At 36.8% G+C, this 21,432-nt stretch overlaps 2 protein-coding genes and 1 long non-coding RNA gene across 9 annotated transcripts; 2 read left to right on the forward strand and 1 right to left on the reverse strand.

Moving 5' to 3' along the window:
* Positions 1-1,047: 1,047 nt before the first annotated feature.
* Positions 1,048-4,446, forward strand: LOC112281822 (glycosyltransferase family 92 protein RCOM_0530710). 2 transcript variants are annotated; one of them, XM_024518738.3, is made up of 4 exons: positions 1,048-1,384; positions 1,612-1,790; positions 2,126-3,947; positions 4,116-4,446. In XM_024518738.3, the coding sequence occupies exons 2-3, from the start codon at positions 1,673-1,675 to the stop codon at positions 3,820-3,822; spliced, it is 1,815 nt and encodes a 604-aa protein (XP_024374506.1). In that variant the 5' UTR covers positions 1,048-1,384; positions 1,612-1,672; the 3' UTR covers positions 3,823-3,947; positions 4,116-4,446. The 2 variants fall into 2 exon arrangements, with proteins under 2 accessions (XP_024374506.1, XP_024374507.1); XM_024518739.3 differs by having other exon boundaries at positions 1,115-1,384; positions 1,617-1,790.
* Positions 4,447-6,493: 2,047 nt separating this feature from the next.
* LOC112281595 (uncharacterized) lies at positions 6,494-7,654 on the forward strand. Its single transcript, XR_016502717.1, has 2 exons — positions 6,494-6,878; positions 7,144-7,654. It is a non-coding gene; the product is annotated as an uncharacterized LOC112281595 (long non-coding RNA).
* Positions 7,655-8,525: 871 nt separating this feature from the next.
* On the reverse strand, positions 8,526-12,950 carry LOC112280821 (uncharacterized). Of its 6 annotated transcripts, none has more exons than XR_002969440.3 (9): positions 12,272-12,950; positions 11,331-11,639; positions 11,019-11,086; positions 10,720-10,837; positions 10,242-10,468; positions 9,921-9,962; positions 9,627-9,754; positions 9,345-9,446; positions 8,526-8,872 (listed from the first exon to the last, which is right to left on the reverse strand). XR_002969440.3 is itself a non-coding variant. In XM_024516682.3 (9 exons), the coding sequence occupies exons 1-9, from the start codon at positions 12,488-12,490 to the stop codon at positions 8,726-8,728; spliced, it is 1,338 nt and encodes a 445-aa protein (XP_024372450.1). In that variant the 5' UTR covers positions 12,491-12,950; the 3' UTR covers positions 8,526-8,725. The 6 variants fall into 6 exon arrangements, 4 of the variants coding, with proteins under 4 accessions (XP_024372450.1, XP_024372451.1, XP_024372452.1 ...); XR_016502716.1 differs by having other exon boundaries at positions 9,293-9,446; XM_024516682.3 differs by having other exon boundaries at positions 9,627-9,732.
* Positions 12,951-21,432: the final 8,482 nt, after the last annotated feature.

The raw sequence follows: 21,432 nt of genomic DNA on the forward strand, positions 1-21,432 counted from the left end.
CTTTTAGGAAGTCACATTGAAGCAATCTTTGATGATGAAATCAAAGATCTTGGGGTTTCTAGAAAGCTTCTATAAGACCTTCTTTGTAGCTAGTTTATATAAAGGCAAGGATGATGCCATCTTCAATCTTATTAGTATTTTTCTTGTATTTTATTTTTACTTCAAAATTGTCTAATCTGTATTTGACAAGAGTTATTCTAGAATGGATTGTGATATACAACATGATAGAGCCATGAGATAAGAATGATAAGGAAGGACTGCAATAATAGATATACTTACATGATATATGTGTAGGATGGACTGCTATATACAATGTGATATATGTGTATTATTGAATATGAATATGTGTAGCATGGATTGTCATATACAACATGATAGAGTCACGAGATAAGAATGACAAGGAAGATCACAGCACCCACTACCGAGGCTCCACATAGCCCTTCACCGTTCACAACAACGACGACGACGCACGGCACACCACCGACGGAGGAAGATTTCGTCCGTCTGTCCGTCCGTCCGTCCGTTTCCATCATCAAGTTCTCGATGGGCCTCGACCAAGCAGCGTCAGCGCCGAAACAGCTGCAGCAGCTGGCTCCATGCCACAGCTCGTCGCGACCCAGCACAGAGTACCGGACGAGAGTCGATCCAATCTAAGTGAATATCCAAGGCCACCGTGGTCGATAGATAATTCATTAAGTTGGAAACCAGCGACCCACTTCACTGAATCCGGTAACTACTCGTGTAAGTAAGTGGTCGCTGCAGGTCAAAAATATTTCCGGAACGGGTCTGGAAAGATGTTGATGCGGGCAATTTCGCGATGGCCGTGATGAACCTTGGGCACCAAACCTCGGGGGTTTCCTTCCTGTGACGGGCATATGCTTCGGACAGTGTGTGTGTCCTGTGGGTCACGACATCGAGTTCGAGGGTTTGAGCGTACTTTTAGCGATTATTGAGGAATCTTTGGCGGTGGTTGAGCGTCGGATTATCGATCGAGAGATGCTAAGTTTAGCATGTCACCACGTGTCTTTGGGATGTACGACCTGCTCCAGCCAGCTTCCGGGATCTCAACAAGTGTTTTTGGCGGATGTCCGCTGTCATGTGTGCTTCTCGCTTCATCGTCGAACCGTAACGGCAGAGAAATTTTGGAGCGCATATTGCGTATGAGGATTTGAATTCGGGCTTTGAACTTAGAGGGCGAGAATATGTGTAGTGATCTGGGAGTATCTGCTGTGTCCGAAGTGAAGATGCCGCAGCTCTTGACTTTTGATTTCTAGATCTCTGGTGCGTGACAGTTCTGTTCTAGTTGTAGACAGAAATTTTTATTTATTTTCACTGGTTTCGGAGTCCGAGCCGGGTTTGACAACAGATGCGTTGGAACTGTATGGTGAGTACCGTGCTGATTAATCTCACGAGCTGTTGTTGGTCGGGAATGGTTCTTGTCGATGGTCTTGATCCATTAGGCGTTTGTAGATGCACAAGTGTGACTTCGTTTCGCCGCTTGTGAATTTCTTTTCTATTGAATCGCTAAAGACTAGAAATTGAGGATTCGTGGGGCATTGGATCTTCAATTGATGGTGTTTATGAGGTTTGTGACCTGGGGAAACTACTCAGAGCAGTGGACCTAAGACGAAACACCTTTGGAGGAGACGTTTGCTCTTGCCTGCTTGAAGCGATGAAGCGAGGTATAGAAAATTGCTGCCGGCATTTCTTGTTGCTAAGACCGTGCTATGGCCTCGTGCTTCTTGCCGCATCAGCCATCATTGCCCTCATAGTTCTTCAACCTGAACAAGGTAAGCTTCTTTCGTTCTCTCTCCTGGACGTTGGAACTAATTCACCTTTCTTTTTCTGGGCTTCTTTTGTGAAGTAGCATCGAATTCTGTTGCTTGTCGATCGTTTCCTTTGTCGTCTACAAAGTCTTGACTTATTCGCCGGGCTGTGTTTACGTGATGATCTTAGATCCAAAATATGGGTCATTTCTAGGGTTTGATTGTGATGGCTGGATATAGTTGCTCACTGTCTTGCAATCCACTATGTCGAAGCCCGTGGCGAGAACTGATTAGGTTTGCTGAATTCAAAAAAAATCTTTACTCTATATGTGATATCGATCCTTACCTTGTCGATGCAGTTACTTTATCGACTCATTCGGGGTTCAGCCTGCCGACCAGTATGATTCCGTATCACTGGAAGTGGGAAACGAAGGAAGAGAGCGCAAGTGGTGAGATGCTCATTGAAGACATTGTCCATTTCGGCTCAGAGGTCTTGCTTTTGGTACGAGTGCCTTCAAGCTTTGGATTTCCGAACAAGGAAAGACTCCAGTGTCGATATGGCACCCACACGCACTTCGCTTACCGCCAAGCCTTGGCAGTGCACCTCGAGGATACTCGAACTGCAGTGATTTGCGGTGCACCTCCGCAGGATGTAACATGGGATGTAAGCTCGGTTCTCATCAAGATTGACAAAGATCAAGAAATTCGAAAGGGCAGTGCAAATCCAGAGTACAAGCATCCTTTACCTTGGAACTCTAGCAGTGTGGTGTACGAGGTTTTCCCAACTCACAAAGACGTGGTGGTATTTGCACATGGAGTCAACAATACGCTTGGAGTTGAGTTACCCGAGCAAGAGAGACTCAAGCAGTTCCAGTGCGTCTATGGAGGTCGTTATATAACCGCTGTCACTGCGCAAGCGAACGACGTTTTTAGATGCGACCACCCACCAGCATCGGTGATGGGCGACTTCGCCGGGAAGAAGGTATTCTTGAGGATTGGGGGGGAAATCATCCCTTCACTTGCATATTACAACCCGCTAACTCTTAAGCCGGTGGGCAGACGTGCAGTGTCTGATGCGAGTGATGAGGAGCACTTAGCGTCATTCGAAGCCACCCCAGGAAAACCTAAACTCCATCACATTTGTGCTTGCACCTTGATCTACAACGGATCTAAGTTCTTAAAGGAGTGGGTGTATTACCATAGTCATCTCGGTGTGGAGAAGTTTTATTTCTACGACAATAATAGTGAAGATAACCTAGACGAGGTCATTGCAAATTTGGCGAACTTCAATGTCACGAAGCATTCATGGCCATGGGTGAAGTCTCAGGAGGCCGGATTCTCCCATTGCAGCTTGTTGGCACAGCCTGAGTGCTCATGGATGCTGTATATCGACATAGATGAATACTTTTTCCCCAACAGCTCCTTTTTGTTGCGGGGGAACGAGACTTTTCTCCGGAAAAACGAGGGTGGTGATGTGTCGTCTATGGCAGGGTATAAACGGTCATCGCCTTCTATCCTCGCCAGATTTATCCAAGAAGCAGTCGCGTCTCGAAAGGACGTGAATGTAACAGTGGGGCAAATCGCCATTTATTGTCACAATTATGGGCCATCAGGGTTGCAGCAGTCTCCTCCTCAAGGCGTCACCCAAGGGTACACATGCCGGATTAAGAGACAAAGAAGACACAAGTCTATCGTATTGTTGAGTGTAATTGTTGAGTCATTGAGAAACCAGGTGCATCACTTCACCATGAAGTCTCCCTATGTGTTGGAGACAATACGACCCTGGGTTGCTATTATCAACCACTATAAGTTCCAGGCGTGGGACGAGTTTAAGACTAAATTCCACCGCCGTGCGGCATCGAATGTCGCTGACTGGACTGAGGACCGAAACCTTGCTTCCAATGATAGGGTTCCTGGGCTTGGAACGAAGCCCATAAAACCAGCTGACTGGGAGTTGCGGTACTGCGATGTACAAGACTACGGTCTTCGAGATTACACACGAAGGGTCTTTGGGTTCTATGGCAAAGATAAACGACTACATCTTGCGTGGGAGTAATGATCCAGGATTTCTTGAAAAATGTGGTTGTGAGACTCAACACGTATTGGCATAATCTAGCCTTGTGGTTCTTGTCTTGAGTGTCCAGGCGCGTGCCAATGCAGGAACTTCCTCGATTGATCCAGGTTTTACTTCGTTTTTTTTTTCTTCGTCTTTTCTACTTGGCATTTACTGAGAGAAGCTAGTGGTTGTGAAATTTTGCGTCCTCATTAGTCATCTAGATTGAATTCGCATGTTGTACATGTCATAAAACTAGCGTACTATGAGCTCATGTCAATGATACTGTTCTGCAGCTCGTTTCTGAGGCAATGGCAGATTCTCCAAGACCCGGGTCATTTGCAAGAGAAAATCCAATCCTCTACCCACACAGCAGCTTTTTAGTCCTTCGATCTGTTCCTCCATGAAGCCATCATTATAAGACATGCTTCGAGGCGCTGACGGCATTGATATTGGAAGCCTTCCCAAGGGTGTGTATATCATAATAATTAGTTCAGGCTGGCGTGCATCGTTATATCGGTGCTCGGATCTTCTGAAGGGTTGTACACTAGACAAAAGCAAGGTGGAGTATGATTTTTTTTGCGTCGATGTAAATCAATTGTTACTTAAGCAGATGACTTTCCTTCAGCCTCATAAGTTTTATGCGACAGGATGCCGAAGTGAGACTTGACTCATCAGGTAAGATCATGCGTCACGTATAAGACATGGAGACAGATGGTCAAAAGAGTTTTTTGTGGCGGTCGAACACGATCACTTTTATCTGCGTAATGGATTCGACACCAATGATCTAAAAGAATAAGAAAATATATGTCATTAGTTCTACTGTATACTGAATTAACATCAAAGTGCCTCCTTAGGATTTGGAAGTTTCACAAACCCCACTAATGGTTATAGATGACTAAATCACATAACATAGTGAGCCTCTGACTTGCATAAACTTGAATCAGTGATAAACTTTGGTGGTCTCGTTGACTGGTCAATGGATAGGGCCAAAGGGCAACGTCCCTTGCTGGAATCTCCTGAGGCAAAGCCTTCAAAAGAAAAATTGAAATCTATTATTCCACTTAAGCACACAAATTCCACCTTTGACATGTTAGAAGAGCAACGACCATCACTTGTGAGGCAACAAGTGATGAACGAGAAGCCACTTGAACGAATAAGACAAATCGTGTATTTGGTGACGGATAGCCTCATCAACCACTATTGATGAACATCTTATCCATGCTTACTATGGCCAATAAAGAGATAGAATAAGATCCACAAATGAACAATGAATCAAAAACTAGTTGTTTCTAAAATTGTCGATGAAATGCTCGATGCTTGGCAACTGGGGAACTCTCCGCACGGTTTGGTTGCTGTAGGCGGTGTTCACGACGGTGTAAGTAGAGAAAGTCTTACACATCATTGACCTCAAAAGTGGCAACAACTGTGTTTTTGGTCACATATGTGATTGAAATATTACATCCTAGTAAATTTAACACTAAGTAAATCATAAAATATAGGCTAATGTTGATAATACTAACTATTATTAAAAAGTAATAATAAGGTTTAAATAAATTATTGCAAATTAAAAAATTATATATATAATTTATAATTGTATTAAAAAAGCATGGTTGAAGATGGTATACTTTATAATCCTATAATCTCTCAATTTATTTTAATGGATTCAAAATAGATTCTAGTAGTAGGATATTTATTTTTTTGCTCATCAATTAGAATAATATAGTTGTAGAAAAGTGAATTACATTAGAATGAAAATCTTTTTAATAAGTCTAACTCTTGTATTAGATTATGGAACAATGCCAAAGTTGAATTCTTATTACATCAAATGAAGACTTCTATTAGCATATCAAATGCTTTTATTTAGATTATTGGTGAAATTTGGTCAAAGACTACATCAAAGACTAATTATTAAATAAAATTATATGAAAAATATATTACTATATTTATACATTTATTTTTAGCTTTAATATTAATATATTGGATTTAGCAAAAGTATGTGGTTTTGTTTTTGTCTAATGGCATTCAAGGTTGTAGAATGTCTTTTACTTGAAAACAAAGTATTTTTAATTTTTAATTTTTAGATTTAATTGATTCAACATTATGTGATCGTTTATTAAATATTTCTGTTTAGTTTTTAAAATAACATAAATACAATAGAAAATAATAGAAAAATAACATTAAAAATCATTTTTTAAAAAAAAGAATTGACAACTCATGAATGACCAAAATGATGCTAGAGAAGGACGTGAGAAAGAAAATCAATCAGTTCCACCATAAATCCTAATTATGCATGCAAATGTAGATTAATAAAAAATAGAACACATTAGTCATTAAAGCCTTGTATTTTACGTATTCGCTTGTGCACACAAAGTAAGGATTCATGATGTCTTGTAATCGTTTTTTCAGTTAATCTTAAGTATGACGAATGAAATATATAGTGCCAAATTTGACTATGTCATGCCGGACTATGTCAGAATTGAAGAAGTTTCCCATGTCCATCAACAGATCGATCACACATCGCAGCGTCGGCAGCATCGAGGTTTATTGAACCGGTTCATGAGATTTCAAGGGCTCGGATGGCTCACCGCAGCCACACAATTACAACCTGGACAGCCTGCGGTGAGGACCCTGATGCACAGGCCACCTGGTTGTGAGTGCCTGTGCAGGTGGAAGACGCGCCGGGATGCTCGACATCGTAGATTCCTTCTGCGATGGAACCCCGGGGAGCGTCCATCTGTTCATTGCCACAACACGTAGCGGATCATGAGTCGAAACTGCGAGGCTTCGAATGCTATATGAAGACGCCAGCAGTTTGTCATAATCGAAGATCCTTTTGCGAATCTTGGCATCACAAAGTGTACCCCGTCGATCATCATCGTTTTTTCTCCATTTGCTTTGCGGAGGCTGCATCCGTTGCGAGCTCAGGGTGAGGAGATACGTTGCGCTCTCACTTGTTTAACTGCGTGTGGACTTGGGATGGAAGAGCTAAGGCACACAGACGCGAAGGTGTACGCTGCTACTCACCCAGGCGTGCGGGCTAGAGGACATGCTAATCGGTACTTTTGACACCTTCTCTCACTTCCACATGCGCTTCCATTCGTGCCCGTAATTGCTTGGATCTCTCACATTTACGAAGCTGTTCGTGAGCAATTCTGAATTGAAAATACTCATAGGTCAACTAGTCCCGTCCGTTTACCTACATTTGTGAGACCGTGATAGTCTTCATTGACTGGATTCGAGCTTCGTTCACAGGCTTTTTAAGTAACGAGGCATTTAACAACAATCCATGGCATTTAATGAGGTCGATTTGTTATGCAACAGATGCAATCCACGGTTGAGGTGGAAACTATGCAGGTGGAATCCGATGAACAAGTTCCGACTGGCCAAGTACAAGGCAAGGCACCCTGTGGAATTCCAGAGAACCAGAGCTCGGAGCCGGTTTGATTACGTCAATCCACTCACTTACATTCGCCGAATCCAACACAATCTCACTCACGCTGGTCGGAGACACCACTCCACCACGTATTGATTAGAGCATGTGAATTCCAAGCTATGAATGATACTCTGATTTACAACACTTCAGGAGCTGGAAGAAGAGATTCTGTAGCCTTCTGTTATTTTAGACCTGAGAGTGCTTTGAAGACCATGTCAATGTTGCGGTGTAGAGGTTGCACAGATATGTAGATATCTCGCTTTATTTTATTTTATTTTTGTGAATGAGGTATATGTATTCGGCACATAGCATTATTCTTGGCTGATCACTTTGTAAGACGAGCTGATGGGAAACAACTTATTGTAAGAAAAAAATGAAAATGACAGTTTAAGTTTTTTCTATTATTGATCTGTTTCATTCAATGTGGATTCTAATCAATTTTGCAATTCTCGAAAATAATTCCTCATTATAGAATAATCTGAAAAGTAGCATCCACCGAATGGATGTTGTGACTTCTATTCCTTCAGTTCTTACTCTACAATCTTCCCCATCAATTCTAAAGCTGGCGGCGATAAGTAGATAGGAGAAAGATTGAAAATTGAGTGAATACTTATATTTCAAGCACACAATGTCCAACGAAGTAGACACTTGAATAAGCACTCAAGGCTTTGACTTATGATTGGAACTGCAAGTGGAACAGAAGCCACGGCTCAGACTCGGCGAGCCCTGTCATTCGAGGTGCTATTGACTAGTACCCCGCCTCCTCACCTTGTTGCTTTACTAAGTGCACACTCATATTAATGACATGTTTTCAGGGCACTATATTACTATTTGAAAGGAAAACGATTTTCACCCTGGGTGATCGTGGGAGAACCCAACTAAAATTCAGTTGCCAGATTTCGTGACAAATTTTCCATGTGGAATATGAAACAAAACTACCAAATCAGTGAAGAGCTCACGATCACTGTTTCCGACAGCAACCGTCACCGTCGCGGCAGGGACACCTGAAGATTAAATCAAGAGGGACTTTACCCGTATCCTTTCTTAGGTGACTTGAACACACAACTGATTGAAGGCTCTACTACCTAATTTCAGAGCTGTCCTGTCAGTGGTTAGAAACACTAAACTGCGATAAAAGTAGATATTGACAAGCAACAAAGACTAAATCGTGACGTATATCATCAGTAGTCTTGAAACAAAAAAGTACAAGTTACAGATTATTTGTGCAAATGCTTCTCTTGGGAAGTCCCGAAAAAGAGCGTGGCTGAGATGCAGAAAATTGCGGTTTGTATTTTGAAACCTTTTGAAGGTATTGAGGAAAAGACTGTACATCAAAAGCCAACGGACTCTTGGCAAACACCTTTCCAATCAGGACATTCATTTAAGTCCTGGGGATTTCCATGAAGGACCACAGAGCTAGCTGACAATGAAAAAATGGGAACTACTACTGCCACAACAGATATGAAGATTCTATGCATGAAGAGGTTTTGTGTGGATGTAGTTCATACGCAGCGGAGTGAATGGGCTACGAGCAGCTCCGACAGCTCCCGGTGGCAAATTCATGATTACGTCTCCTGCAAGTTCATCCTGAAGCTTTTCGCTTTTCATGAAACTATTCTGTCAGTCAACAAACCACTTCTGTTAGTACATAGCAACATCGACAGACCAACCTCAAAATACCTGAATTTGGTTAGTTATCAGAAGACATGACCATATATTCAGCTTTAAGACGGGTTGGAGAGACGTCAAGAAAGGGTTTAACCAAAATCAAAGCAACTAAATTCGTAGAGTGATTCAGAACCAGAGTCATGTCGCACTTGTTCTAGAAACATATGGGGTGCACACATTTATTCATTGAGGTAATGAACGCAGTAGTAGCATGCGCTACTGGAAACAGGTGTAGGATCTTCTTGTTAATGAAAACTTAGTTTGGTCACGAACTACAGAACATAGCATCTGGAATTTGACTGCAAATAAAATTTCTTCGGAACGGAATGACTGCGAGGGGTAGAAAAGGTACTCGCGGAGAGTACACACCGAGGGGCTGGAAGCACTTGTGCCAAGCATGCAGTGTGGTTATAAGCCTTACTCCTCTAGAACCGAAGGGAGATGCTGTATATCCCAAACACGAATTGCATTTGACCTTCAGCAGCAATCGAAGTTCCCTATTCTCCTCTGATAACAAGTGTATCTGCGCGTCACAATAAGTAGATTTAGAATCGAGGTTCATTCGAGGAATGAGGGAGTCCTCTCTCTCTCTCTCTCTCACTCTCTCTCCCTCTCGCAAAGAAGAAATTTCGGTACTGTAGCATCAGTTAAGGCTTGGGCAATGCAGATGCAGGGGGCCATGCATATGAAATCTCAATTTTACCTGCTCTTGAGATTTGTCAAGATTATCTCGGCAAATTGCCACTTCCCGTCTCAATGCGTCTGCTTCCATAAGCAAAGACTTCATGCTTTTCTCGGCCAACTTTGTCCTGTGTCCAAGGTTTTAACCATCTGGTCAACAAGCAGTTATAAGAAATTGAAAAACAACTGATTCAACACAAAGTGTGTAACTAACTGCAACCAAAAGGTCAAACTGATAGGTGGGGTGCAGGTACCAGTCTAGGGCCAATAACTAATTGCCAATTCAGAGTCACTCTAGTTGACGATGCGAGCGTACCTTTCACGGCCTCCTTCACTTTCATTCCATTTCTTCAAAAGCCTGAAGATGAACAGAATATCAGTGGACGTAAAATGTGATTTTAACATTCTGGGGATGCGGATGACAAAGACTTTTACACACAAACCCAGGCATTTATGAACACTTTACTTATACCCTCAGCTGAAGATACAAAACATAACCGACAGTGGTGATCAGAATATAGGCCAACTGTGATGTTGGAAGAGCGGTAACTTGCATGCTAGGTGTTCATGGATAAGAGCGAAAGAAAAATTCGTTCATTAGGGCTAGCCAAATCTGTAACAAAGAAACAGGAATCACCTTTCCCGACTGGATCGAAACTCTCCTTGCATGCGTTTTAAGATGGCCTTGAACTGAAGGTTAAGAGTTGATATCGCTTCTTCCCGTTCCTGCTCTACTGCCCTAATCACTCCAGCTGAGATTGCAGATGTTATCATGTTGGAAACACTCATCTCATCCCTAGCATTCTCCATTTTCGTACACAGTTCCCGAATTCTATCAAGATCTACAGAAGTTTCTTCGTACCGCTGCATAACAACGTTCACGAACCAAGGGTGCAAATCAATTCAAAAAATCCACACAAAACCCGATTATGTAGGTATGACCTAAAATAAACAAATCGGGGAAGACAGCTTCTACTTGAAATGGTACAGGTTTTGAAACAGTGATTAACATGGAACTAATGAAAAATACCGGTAGTCTGGAAACAGAGCACTGATTCAAGTAGCTGCGGTCATTTGAAGCTTGAGAGATAATTGAGGAATTGTTATCACCATACCTGATTTGATTCAGAGAGCAGGATTTCCAGCCTCGAGTTCTCCTCTCTTAATAAGTCATAAGCCTTATTGTTTTCTATATCAGCACAGGACCTAACAGTCTCTGCCTCCACTTGAAGCCTGCATCTCATGAATGAAGAAAAGTTTACAAGTCCGTTGAGATCAACTTGAAAATTTCTCTCTCAAGAAAAACACACACACATATATACACACAGAGCGTGAAGTAGTATCCGACACGAGTCACGGTGGCTGACATAAAAATGCGCGACATGCTTATAGTTATATGTGCGGATAGAGTTACTTTTGAAGTTGAGATTCCAAATCTGCAATCTTCAATCTTAAGATAGCTGCATCCTCCTCATCTGCGTTCTGAAAGAAAGAACAAGGTTTTGATCAGAAACTCACAAATACATTAACAATTTAGACATAAAAATATAGTTTAGAACCCGGGAAAGTCTAACAATAAAGAAAACATTACTAGGTGAATGTTCACCGGTGGTTATACGTTCCAGACTGTATTGAAACTGCCAAAGCCCATTGCCTATCAACCTAAATGCAGTTTGCCACGCTATGCAAGTGTAACTCTTAAGGAATCATAGATGTAAAGAATCACCTCTGTTGGCAAGGGGTGCACTACTGCAGTGCAACTCCTGATATTTTGTAGTTCCTCCAACAACTCTTCCAGCCTTCGATTCGCCTCATCAGCCCTTTCTTCCGCTTGGGTTGCCCGCTCCTCAGCTTCATCAGCAACTTCCATAAACACTTCTCGGTCATTGTGATACAAATTACACTCTCTTTCTAAGCGTGCACATTCTTGTGTCAGCGCTTCGCAATCTAGAGTCAGAGATTTGCATTCTGCCGCAAGTCTCTGGGTTTCAGATATTTGTCTCTTTAATGCTTGCGCATTCAGAGCAGCTTCCTCCTGCAACATCAGAAACTCGCTTAGTCTAGAACAGTACATATAGATCCACCGCTCTCTCTGTTTCTGATCGAATATTTCGAAACCGTGCGAAAATTGCCAACATGCGATAGATGAACGGAGATGATCATCGCAAACTGCGATCGAAAAAATCAAGCAAAGTATGGAAAGTGTCGAGAAGATATTTCGTGTGTAACGGTTCCTGCAATGCTTCTCATCACTACTATATTGACTGCCATCAATTAGATATTGAACAACGCAAATGTCCGTTGAAATGAGCACAATTCATCATATCAGAGGGCAGGGAAGGATTTCAGAGATTTGAATTCTTCTAAGCGTCACATTCGGTGAGAAAGATGCCTCCTATTACACTAACGTGGACAATCGCATAAAGTGGACAAGACTATCAAAATGCGTGGGTCTTTCCCAAATAGGTTACTACTTGGAATGCAGTTCCTTTCACACAACACTTAATTAATTTATCATATCTTTCAGCATCCAGATAATGAGGTTACGTGATTGTAGGTGCCTAAAAGACACAATATACTCATACGTAAACAGTCCTGCACAATACAATATACCTAATGAAGATGAGCGACGCTCACAATAAACTCACTTGAAGAGAGAAGACTTACCCTGGATTTTGTACATCTCATATTTGCCTCCTCCAGCCGGTGTAGAAGGATGTAAACTTGTTCCTGCAATTGGCGCTGAGAATCCACAGCTTCCGCGAACTTCACCTCCCAATAATCCTGACAAGAGCAAGGCTCTAACAAGTGGCTGACTGATTCCTGAATATACTTGTCCACCTCTGCGGGTATGCACATTGCAGCGTCTCCCTCGTCCCTGTCCATATTACTATCCTATTTACGTTGTATAAAATGCTGGCCCTGGAGCTCTCAAAGAACGAAAGATTGCGAATGTTGATTCAGTGCTCCGTCTTATCCTCTCTTGATAATCTCTTCCATCCGATGCATTCGACAGCAACTTATCTTCTCCATAAGATTGCAAGATTAAGTTCGACGACAAAGGGAGAGAACGGCTTGCGCAATTTAAAAAAAAAAAAAAACAAAAAAAAAAAAAGCTAAGGCAGAGAGGCGCTAATAAAAATGGCCCCGCTAGTGCACAGTCCGCTTCAGTGCGTACCCGAACGCTTCAATTGAATCACACCATGCACCGAGTGTGCGCGAATTTTTTTGCAAAACCGCAACGCACTCGAAATCCCTTGTCTGGTAGAGCGATCAATCAATTCCTGAGAATCACACAATCCAATCGATGCTCGCACGAGTTCTCCACAAGGCGAGCGACTAGGTGAAGGGAAGGAAGTTGCCACATCCGCAGAAGGAAACAACGACAAAACCTTCGGGATAAAAATAAAGACCAATACCAGACAATCACATCATCATCATCATCATCATCCTCCTGTCCCACCTCTCCGCATCTAAAAATGACAAGCGCAGTCGCAGGACGCCGAGCTTCAGTGGGCCGATTTCCAAACGCCGCTGCTGAACCAGAAACGACGACACTAAAAGTCGATCTGCAGAGACCTCCACCACCGTTGCACAGGCCTATCAGCGCCGGGATCCAAGACTGCGTGCTCTTCGTGTTGGAAAGACTTCGCAGCAGCAACGATTGCAGCTCCTCCGCTCGTCAGTCAGAGACATCAACGACGAACGACGAGCAACACGGAGGCTTGGCGTCACGAAGCTCAAGACGGGGTTGAAGAGAGGGACTGACTGACTGACTGTTAGTGTCTTTCCAACGGTCGGATTGGATGAACAACTGTCCCATGCCAACGGAATCGTGCTTCCGTCGATTTTTATCAACGTCCTCGTTGGCTTGGGCTCTCTTTCTGGTTATTATTCATCTCTATTGTATGAGCCTAAGAGCCCACGCGGTGGTGTTGAGAGCATTAAATGTAGCCTGTGCTCTCCATAATATTTACTGTAGTTTATAGTAAATAATCACATCATTATTCTCTTGTTTTGTGTATATTTTTGTGTGTATGTATGTGAATATTACTCTGAACTACTCTTGTGTCTTTCCAAATATTCTCAAAGCGTTATCAACATGATTGCTTCTATGTACTAGTCTTGGTTCTTTAGAACTTGTGTGCATCTTGTCCTTCCACTTTTCATTGTTTTTTTCCCTACCTTGTTGTTGCTGAATCCTACTATTGTTGAATCCTGCTTCTATTGAATCTTATTGTTGGTGAACCTTGCTAATGTTCAACCTTGTTATTACTGAACCCTACTGTTATTGTACCTTGCTTATCGCTGACTGATGAACTGCTACATCTTGTTGCCATCTACTACTATTACTACAATCCATTGCAAATTCTTATTTTTTGTGAAGAAGAAAAAAAAAAAAAAAAAAAAAAAAAAAAAAAACTCCAAATTTTTAACATGTTTGATTTCAAATTCAACTTTATCATTTTATTTGGCTTTACATTTTAAGGTTCATTTTACTCAACCTTTTCTACTTGATCTTATATTTTCTTCATAGATTTATTTATAATGAGTGCTGGAACATCCTCAACTGCTTCTATTATATTTCCAACTATCACCATTATATCTCAACATTTTCTAGCTCTTATATTTCTACCATTGACTGCTCATACAAATAACTATCTATTATGGGAAAAAATAGAAAAAACAAATTTATTTACAAAATAACTCTTAGATGTAATTTTGATGGAAAATCTCTTATTATAAGTATTTTTATTCTTCTTACTATCCATTGAAAAAGCACTTCTTTTCCTTTATCATCATCTTGTATCTGCATTGCAACATGAATATTTCAAAATGGAAGATCCAACAAAGCTTTAGGAGAATCTTAAATCTAGGTTTGATCATCAAAAGACCATTTTTCTTCTATAAGCACATCATCATTGAATACATTTACTTATCTTAGATTTTCCAAATTTAAGTACTTTCATTAGTAAAAAATATCGTATTGTCTCACAACTATAGTTGTATAGACAAAGCATCTCTAAAGAAGAAATGATTGAAAAAATTCTCTCTATATTCCATTCCGCATCTATTGTGCTTGCACAACAATATAGAAATATAAAATTTCAAAGCCTTCATAATCTCATATCCTATCTACTTCTATGGAGAAAAAAAATCAACTACTCATATATAATGTGGAAGCTTGTCCTATTGGAACTATGGTTCTAAAATCTCATCTACTTAATATTTCAAAGTCTAAAAAAAATTATATAAACATAGAAAAGGTACTCATAAATACTAGGGTAATTATAGTCATGACTATTTTTACTCATATAGAATGAATAAATATTCTACTATTAATTATAATAAAAAATCAAAATCAAAGATACGTTCTTGCCATAAATGTATGATGATTGGAAATTTAATACATGCATGTCAAACTTCAAAATACTTTAGTAAAATATTCTAAGAAAATAAAAAACTTCAAATTGAGGCTTGTGAAGCTCATACAATAGATGCATCTATAGACTCAATTAGTGTTGATGATTTAGAGGCTTATATAAATGACAAAACCTCTAATGATGAGTCAAATGATGTACTCATTGATTCTACAATAACACATATTATCTTGTAGAATAGATGTTTTCTTTTAAAAAAATCTTCAACTTGGCAAACTAAAATTTAATAACAATGGCTAGAGCAAATGTGTTTTGTTTCTAAGAAGGAACAACAATGATAAAATAGCATTCGGATTCTATCATAAACATGCAATGTTTGGACCCTTAGTACCTCAAAGTTTGATCAACTACTGAGATGTACGTGCCAATGGTTATCATCTCTTAACCTCCAATCTACATAGGCAAGAGGTTTTGGTTCTTGTACAAAATCATAATGTTATTGAAAAGTCTTTTTTGTAACAAATGATTTATACTAGATTGCAATACAACCTCCAATTATATTTAATTTTATTTCACATATCACAAAGAATCATGTTTCTTTCTAGCATAGACAATTGGGACATCTAGGATCTACATTATTTTAGAAGATAATTCTATGTATAATTGGATATAATTTAAAACCTACTAATATAGATTCTATAAAATTATGTCATACATGTGTATAAGACAAGATGATTGTTCGACTTTTAATTTGAAAACTCCCATAAGAATTACCACCAATACTTGAAAAATTATATAGTAATATATGTAGTCCTATTAATCTAATATTTAGACTATTTTATAATTTTTTGGTCCTTGTTGATGCATCAAGAAAATAATTACTATCAATCCAAAATACAATATTTGCCAATCTTATATATATGCTTATTTGTTTTTGAGTACATTTTTGTGATTATCCTATCAAAACATTATGTATAGACAATGCAAAAGAATTTGCATCAAAGTCTTTTGAAGACTATTATACTACAACAGGAATTGAATTGACGTATTGTATTTTATATGAACATGCTCAAAATGGACTTGTAGAGTCATTTATAAAGTGTATACAACTCATTATCTGGCTACTCTTTTTTCAGATAAATTTACGTACATCTATTTAAGATCATGCAGTTTTATATGCTGTAGTATTAATATTCCTCCATCTTTCTTCTCTTGAAATTATTATACCATAAGAGTTTATTTCAGATGTATTCCAAATGTATCTCACCTATGGATACTTGATTGTTGTACTTGGGTTCCAATACCAGAATGTCAATAGCATACCATTAGAGCTTATCAATGAGCATATATATTGGTTTTGATTTACAAAGTATTATTTTTATTATTGATTCATCAACTAATACATTATTATGTGCATATGTTTAAGATTTCCGTTTTGAAGAGAATGTATTTTCATATCTTTGAAGACAAATATTTAATCAATAAAGCAATATAATACTTGTATTTAAAATATAAGAAATATTTATAATGAATCTTGATTCTAGAACATCTCTAGGTGAAATTGAAGTTGCCAAGATTTTGTATCTAAAATGGATTGTAAATGAAATACCTGATGGCTTCAATGATATACCTCGAATTGCAAGAGTTTCTATTAATGAGGCTCAAAATGTACCTGTTCAAATTGTTATACCACTAATTAATATACTTTAAATTATAACATCAAAAACTAAAAGGACTCATGGATCAGATAAGCAACCATGTAAGAAGAAGGCTATAATATGTATTGATTCTATTAGTGTTTTTGTAGAAGTTCTTACTAAACCTACAGGAACATTAATTAATAATGATATGTCCATAAAAATTATATCTTCACTTCATATAATAAAAAATCTCAAAATTAGGAGAAATAAAATTAAATTGAATACAAAATTATTTGTTCTATATTGTACTATAAATGACATTTAGGATAGACCATCTATTACAATAGTTGAATCATTTGCACGCATGATTGTAAGAGATCTTTTTTTATAAGAAAGAGCATCCTAAACCTTAAACCATTGAAGAAGCAATGCATCGCTCTAATTGATTAAAATAAAAAACTATCCTTGAGAAAGAATATGCTTCTTTGTATAAGAAAAAAAAATCTTTGGTTCAATTATAGATACTTTTACATCTTGTCTTGTAAAATATAAGATGATATTAGTACGTAAGTGAGCTGCTAATGGTCAAATAATTCACTATAAAGCTTGTCTTATTGCCTAGGGATTTATCCAACAATTTAGCATTGATTATAAATCTTCATATTCTCTAATCATGGATTCAATTACATTTTGATATATTATTGGAATAGTAGTTCATGCCAACCTTGAAATACATCTCATGGATGTGGTAACTATGTATTTGTATGGTTCTCTTAATGCAAATATTTATATGAAATAAGAATTTTAAATGCACTTATTCTAAGATGATATCAAAGTATTAAATTACACAAGGCCTTATATGGTCTAAAATAATTAAAATGCATGTAATATTAATATCTCTAAGATTATCTAATTACTAATAAATTTGTAAGTAATCTATTAAACTCTTGTTTCTTTATCAAACAAGATATAACTAGTTTTGTAATTATTATTATATATGTTAATAATCTTAACCTAGTAGGTACTAAATCTGCATGTGTTGTAGCTATTAACCTACTTATTTGTGAATTTAAGATGAAAATGCTAGAAAAAATAACTTTTTGTATTGGTCTTTAAATTATACATTTCTTAGATGGTAGCATTTTTTTCTACCAACTAACATATATTAGATAAGTCTTGCAGAGATTCAATATAATTGATGCTTATCCATTGTCAATACTATGACATTGGAATGGCATCAAATATTTATTATGTCATTTAAAAGACACTTAAGACTTGGAATTATATTACATATGACTTAAAAATCTAAAATAGGTTAGATATTATAATATAAGATATAAATCTAATATTAAACAAGCTAAATATCAAACAAGCTATGTATTCTTAAGACATAGAGCTACAATATCATGGAAATCATTGAAACAAACTATAATTGCAACTTCATCCAACCATGCAAAAATTATTGCCTTACATGAAATATCTGAGGAATGTATTTGGTTGAAATGAATTGATATACTTATTCAGACAACCTAATAGACTTTCAAATAATGATTCTCCAACTATCTTATATAAAGATAATAGTGCTTGTGTTGCATAGATGCAAGTTGATTTCATTGAAGGCAACAAAACAAAGCATATTAATCCAAATTATTTTAATCATATCTATAATTTAATTACTAATCAAGCACTTAAAATCAAAAAAATTGAATCTACAATTAAACTTATTAATCTTCTTATCAAAGTTCTCTCTTTGTGCAACCATTGCCAACTTACTTATGGCATTGGCATGTGGCGACTTGCTTTTTTCAAGCAAGAAAGTTAATGAATGTTTTAAATAATTTAAAAAAAATAATATTGTATTCTTTTTCTTTCATCTATGCTTTGCCTTTGAATACAACAAGATTTTCCAAGATAAGGTTTTAATGAGATGGAAACTATTAATCATGCAAGATTACAAAAAAAAATATAGATCTTAATTCTATGCAAATTTTATGTTATATAAATATTATGACAAATACAAAGGAGTATTGAAAGTATTGAATGTAGCCAATGCTGTCGTATTGTAACACGACTATATGGTGAAAGATGATAATATGGAACTTATTATAGAAGAATCAAGTTAAAAGAAAAGATTGAAAAACATGGATAAAAGATAGGAAGATAGTAAAACTTTTAATAGTAATGTTGCCCTTTTAGAAAAAATAGCTTCTACTTACATTATAGGACCAAAAATAAGGCAAAATAAGGTAGATTGGAAAAAAAAATGATATAGACATCTTTAGGAGGAAGTTAAGAGTAAAATTTAGTAAAAATTACTTAAAAAAAACTAGATGTTGATACTTGGAAAAGGCCGGTTATGAACTAGTATTGAAATCAAACCTTGAGGCAAAAAATTGAGTCTTGATGACGTCTTTGAGACTCTTTGGCAGATCGGAGAATGGAATTTGATAGAAGATTGAATAAGTTTTCTATAGGCATTGATTTTGGGTGATTTGGAGTTGATATGACTTTGTAAGAGCTTTGCAAAGTCAAGGTTTGTTTCAGATGACTTGGATTTTATGAAATAAAATAGGGTTTATGTTTTGGATGATTTCAAGAGTTTGGTAATAGATCTACAAGTGAAATTTTGTGGATTTATGGTTATAGTTGTGTTTAATGTATGTCATGAATTTGAGCTCTATCTAACGATTGAATTAAGAGATATTGAGGTTTAAAGTGGTCAAGGTCTCAGAAAGTAGAATTTTAGGTCTAGTGGGGGTTTTTAAGATTTCTTGTAAGCTACTTATTGGATTGGAGTGAAACTTGAGTGAAAAGATATTAGAATTATTTTTCTATGTGTATGAGAATTTTGAAATCAATCAAACGGTGCAAAAGAGAGATATTGGCTCTAGAAGATTAGCATCAAGATTGGAGAAGGAGGCCGGCCAATACCCAAGTACATATTTGAGATTATCTTCAATTTGATAACTCCGATCCTTTTCAATTTTTTTGTGCTTATTTTTAACTTATTTTTTTAGAAGTGTGCAAAATTTGAGTTAAGATCAACGGTTTATTTATTAGTTATTGAGGTTTAAATCTATTATAGGAATTACTAGGATTTGGTTTAGGATTTAGGATTTGGATTAGGGTTTGAATTAGGGTTTTATTTAGGGTTTAGGATTTTTTTAGGATTTGATTAGAATTTGATTAGGGTTTTATTTAGGATTTAGGGTTTTATTTAGGATTTAGGATTTGATTAGGATTTTGTTAGGATTTGGTTAGGATTTGATTTAATATTTAGGGTTTAGTTAGGATTTGGTTTAGGGTTTAGGGTTTGGATTAGGTTTTTTTTTAGGGTTTAGGATTTGGATTAGGATTTGGTTAGGGTTTGATTTAGGATTTGGTTAGGATTTGGTTTAGGATTTGGTTGGGGTTTGGTTTAAGGTTTGTTTAGGGTTTGATTTAGGGTTTAGGATTTTATTAGGATTTAAGATTCAGTTAGTTTTGGCCTAAATTTTGAATGAAGTTCAATAGGATTTTAACTAGAATTAAATTAAGATTGAATTGAGATGTATTTGAGTGATATTTGTGATCCTTCTAATATTTCTTTAGGAACTCTTATTATTTGTTTGAAATTTCTTTGAGGTTTTTTTGAATTTGATTAAGCTTGCTTACCATTATTATGGTCTAATTAGAGCACTGTTAATATTCTATTAGAATTAAGATTTTGTTATTGTAATTTCTATTCTTCCTTCCACGGCGAAGTGCCCGGAGCATTCTCAAGCAAGACCTCACGTATTACGACAATGCTCTCTATAATATTTACTACAGTTTATAATAAATATTATAGCTATAATATTTAGAATGTAGTTGAGAGAAACTATTTATCTTTTCTCCTTTTTTTTATATACAAGAAACAACCACATCAAAATATTCTTGTTTTGTGTGTGTTTTTGTATATGTAAGTGTGAATATTACTTCCAACTACTCTTGTGTCTTTTATATATATATATATATATATATATATATATATATAAGCTTAAATCTATGTTTTTGGATACAAAGAAGTTGTTTACAAATAATAAAGTAGAGGTCTTTATACTAATTAATGATTTCTTTGATTTTTGCGTGATTTTGGCTAATGAAAAAGTTTCTTTATGTCTTTGTCTTATAAATAAGCTTCCTTATTATTTAGATAGGATGTTGTTAGTGTCACTATAGTTTTTGCAACTACTACCATAATATATCATTCAGTCAATATTATTTTTTAGCTATTTTTATTCTACTAAAAAAATACTATTATTTTCTAAATAAATCTTGAACCATGTTAAAATGATTGTTATGGCTATAGAAAAATTTAAAAAATTTAAATAAATTTTATTATAATTTAATTTGAATTTTCATGGAATTATGGTGGTTGTAGCAAAAAATTGTGGTGGTATTAATAATACCTTACATATATCATTTGTCATTTAGTCTTTGATGTTGTGTAACACCAAAAATATAATTACTTTGGATTTTTTAAAATAGATTGATAATATGTTGTATTTATATTCATATACATATATATGACTGTTTGAAATAAATAATAGATTGTAAATTAATAAAGTACTTATACTATTCAACCAAGAAAGTTTTGTTTGATGATGTCCATAGGAATTGATAGCACCTCTAACTGGAGTTTTTATACACATTCAAGCACACAAATTAAAAATAGCATGAGAAAAGACTTTGATTGTTTCTATATTTAAAAATTCAAGTCTCTATAAATACATTAGGAGCATTTAATTGTATTTCAGAAAAAATCACATATAAACTGAATTTGTTT

This window comes from Physcomitrium patens, chromosome 4 (assembly GCF_059467195.1).
Source record: "Physcomitrium patens ecotype Gransden chromosome 4, ASM5946719v1, whole genome shotgun sequence".
Classification (NCBI taxonomy): Eukaryota; Viridiplantae; Streptophyta; class Bryopsida; order Funariales; family Funariaceae; genus Physcomitrium; species Physcomitrium patens.